The 4,196-nt window shown below is 33.4% G+C and overlaps 1 protein-coding gene across 1 annotated transcript; it reads left to right on the top strand.

Moving 5' to 3' along the window:
• Positions 1-487: 487 nt before the first annotated feature.
• LOC127123364 (protein MAIN-LIKE 2-like) lies at positions 488-1,139 on the top strand. Its single transcript, XM_051053588.1, has 3 exons — positions 488-547; positions 632-994; positions 1,098-1,139. Exons 1-3 carry the CDS (start codon positions 488-490, stop codon positions 1,137-1,139), a joined length of 465 nt encoding a protein of 154 aa, XP_050909545.1.
• Positions 1,140-4,196: the final 3,057 nt, after the last annotated feature.

The following is a 4,196-nucleotide window of genomic DNA, read 5'->3' as shown; positions in this document are numbered from 1 at the left end:
AAAACAAACGATGAAATATCCTTTGGTCACCCAAGTGTGAACCATCATTTGAAATCACAGGTAAGGATTGCAATTCAATAATGGTACCTGGTAGATATGTTTTCATTACCAGTATCCACTACGGAAGATCGTTGTAAGATGTCTCCCAATTTCCATACAACGACTCAATTGGATGAGGCAACACAATACAAGGGTTAACTCGGCCATCAAAGGGACGAGTCTGCACGCATGCTTTTTTGAAGTGTAATTTCCAATCAGCATGGGAATCGTTGTTGCAGGGATTCCTTGCAAAAAAAATTGCATGCATTCCCTTACTAGTCCAATCACCCTGTACAATTCTAACCTATATATTTAATATTTTTACCACTATAAATAAACATTTCCTCTACAATTCTTTCTCATCATCTTCCTCCAATTTCTATTTCACAAATACTTAGTCTCTTCAAATATTTACTCTCTACAAATATTCACTATCTTCTATTCCAAAATGTCTTTGTTGTGGATGGGCGAATCACACCGTGGGACGGCGACAAACATTGTCGAATACGTAAGTCTCTTTCAAATCTATTTCACAAATTCAATATGTAAATATTACATCAAATATTTATTACCATTTTTATTTGAATTTCAGGAAGACGATAGGTTCCGGGTCCATTTGCATACATACATTCAACCAAATGCGGTTATAATACTGTATTTAGAACTAGCCGGTTTTGCAAATGTGGCCAAGATTGCAATTCTAAAAGTAGATTCTAAATTAATTGTTGCATTGTTAGAGAGATGGAGACCTGAGACACATACCTTTCATTTACCAACGGGTGAATGTACTATCACTCTAAAGGATGTGAGTATGTTACTCGATCTCCGAATTAATGGTAAAGTTGTTAATGGCCCAACAAACGTAATCAATGATGTTTACATGGAGAATTTGGGCATCGAACCAACAACTTCAGATAAAAATGGGGCTTCTGTCAAAATTGTTTGGTTAGAAGCCGTATTAACACAACTGAAAAATAACCCTAACTCGACCGAGGCGGAAAATATTCTTCATTCAAAAGTTTATATTTTACTTTTAATTGCTACTTTTTTAATGTCAGATAAGAGTCACAATTTATTACATTCTTCTTGGTTACCTTTAGTAGGATACCTAGAAAAATGTAACACATACAGTTGGGGTTCTGCTTGTCTGGCGACACTATATAGACATATGTGCAAGGCAGCCCATAAAGGAGTCAAGAGCATAGGAGGCTGTGTTGTATACTAACTGTATGGGCATTCACACGCATACCCTTGTTAGCCCCGGTTAGTAACGAGGTTCCATCACATCCTTATGCATTAAGGTAACGATTTTCATTTAAATGCAATTTATATTTCTCAAAATTATTTATACGTCGCTTTAAGGTATTTTTTTTTTAATATGCAAGATGGTGCAAACGAAGTATGAATTATGGAAATAATCCTCGTCATCATCTACGAGGGTACCATGTTGCAATAGAACACATGGAAGAAATCGATGTAAGAATGATTAATTATAATATTCAACTTATTTAAATTTATTTTATACATTCTAATAGTTATATTTCTTTTAACAGTTTATTTGGAGGCCGTACATACAATATCCAGTGCCTGATTATAGTGACAGTCGAGTTTGGAGTGCAACAACATATATGGTATGTTTCTTTACCGTTGAGATGCATCAGACGGATCGAGTCAAACTCCAATTTGGATTTGAACAACAAATACCGTCTCAGTCAAGATTTCTAAGTGAACACCATAACATGACTATGGTCCAAGCTTGGGACACACATTGGCAATATTTAAACAAAGAAGAGCTAAAAGAATGGAAAAGAAGAAGGCATTTGGTGTTACAAGGAAACTCGGTAATTGGTGAGTCTAAGTCGGGTAGAGAATACATGAATTGGTTTTTATCAATTCCTTTTATGCACGTTGCTCCAACATAATTTTTGAATGATCCCCGTCAACGTGTAGCTTCTTCAACCCAACAAACAACATCACCCCCACATCAAGACATTCCCCCCACATACACATCCACATTTGGGGCCCAACCATCATCCTCAGCTCAACAAACTTACCAACACACCCAGACCACACAACAACACACAATTTATTCCACCTCAACCCAACACCATAATCCCCACACTCCATTCCCTCAAACAAACTACTATTACAACCAACAATATCAACAACAAACCAACCTACGCCCACCCATACAATACACTCCAATTCCTCAACCCAACTTTGAATACTCAAACCCTCATTCTCAACCCCAAACATCTAACTCACATTCGCACAACCCACTCCTACATACAACCCTGATGATGACTACTATCCTCCTATCCAACCTAGCACCTACACACAACTCCCACATTCACTACCCAACTTTGACCTCACTGATGACCATCTAATGAATATCCCTTCTTTTCGCATTCAAGATCTCGACAGTATGGATATGCCTCCAAACACATCACAACAACATCAAAGTCAACAACAAACATCAACAACAAGACGCCCATGATGAATTGTCTTCTGACTCATCTCCGTCTCCCGCAAGACAAAGACAAGAAGACTTGGGCAAGGGAAAACGCAAAAAAGTTGGCACAAGATGTGGAACAGGCGGTCACTATAAATAAAATGTATTTCTTCCATTATATCAATAAAATAATTGTTAATCATTACAATTCATTATATGCCTCATTATAATATTTATAGTTGTATAATAAATATTTAAAAAAATAAATCATTTCTATTATTAATATTTAAAAAAAATATTTTATTATTAATGTTTTAAAAAACAATATTAGAAAACTATTATTATTATAAAAAACTATTATTATTAACATTTTATTATTAATATTTTTATAAAAATGTTATTATTATTTTAAAAAAATCATTTTTATTATTTAAATATAAAATTAATTAAAAAACTATTTAATAATAATTTTAATAAAGTTATTTAATTATATAATAGTATTTAAAAAAAAACTCCTTCATTAGCTCAGCCAACCAATGGCCGAGCCTAGTCATCAATGGCAGCGCATCATCATCTCGCCCATTCATTGGACGAGCCCAAATAAAAAAATGGAGCATTCTAGAAAAAAAATTCATAATGAAGCAATGCGGGAAAAAAATTCAACTTTGGGGTAGTGTGGGAAATTAGTCCAATCACTACATGGATTGTGGAAACAATTACTTGTTCAGGATATGTCTCTACCCATTCCATAAATCAAATGTCATCTTACAAATAACATTCCATTATCTTCTTCAACCTCTACACTATATCAACCTTACATACTTACCACTCTTACATCAACTACACTCACCTTAGTCAATAAAGTCTTTTTAGTATCACTTTTTCAATACAATTCATTAGTAATTCATAAGTAAAACTTCCACTATATACTTTTTTTACGATTTAGTCCATTTCTACACTTACATCACCTTGTCCTAAGCCCATTCTAAATGAAATCTAAGCCTATGATCACTTGATTAAAGTTAAGCATATGATCACGTCATTAAAGTCCAAGACCATGAACTATATCAAAATGGGGTTTAGAACATAAAAAAAAGAGTTTTAGGCAAAACAGGATTATGAATCGATTCAGAAACCAACCTCCTAGCTTGTGTCAACCAAGTTTTTCTACTGTCAAACTTTTAGTCACTTTTAAATGCTTTAGTCTACTCTAAATCGCAAGCATTGCCAAATTCAATAGTTTTGTGTTTGTATATTGAAATTTTTATTAATGAAACTTCTGATCATAATATTTAAATCACATTACTATTTAAATCATATACATTGAAGATGTTAACTTCCAATAGAAAGTTCAAAATGGAACTTTTATCCTATTGAGGAATTTTTTAACTTCATCTTGTAAAAATATATGAGTAGGTCCAAACTTCGAATTCCAGGAACCTTTTTTTCTCTTGGAACAGAAGAGTTAAAGACAGAAAAAAAAACATTTCCCTACCCTATAATCGAACACTAAATTCAAACAACCTGGCTACTCCATACATACAGAAGTCACAATCATTATCATATTTGCTATACATTCTTGCAAACACCAATTTTCTAAATTAAATCAACATATTTACTCCAACTGTTTCTAAATCATGCAAATTGAAAGATAAATTGCCGTAAAAATAAAAATAAAAAAGGTTATTCTGAAGAAAAAAAAAAC

The sequence above is a fragment of the Lathyrus oleraceus genome, chromosome 2 (assembly GCF_024323335.1).
Source record: "Lathyrus oleraceus cultivar Zhongwan6 chromosome 2, CAAS_Psat_ZW6_1.0, whole genome shotgun sequence".
Classification (NCBI taxonomy): Eukaryota; Viridiplantae; Streptophyta; class Magnoliopsida; order Fabales; family Fabaceae; genus Lathyrus; species Lathyrus oleraceus.
This window is presented reverse-complemented; position numbering and strand designations above follow the sequence as displayed.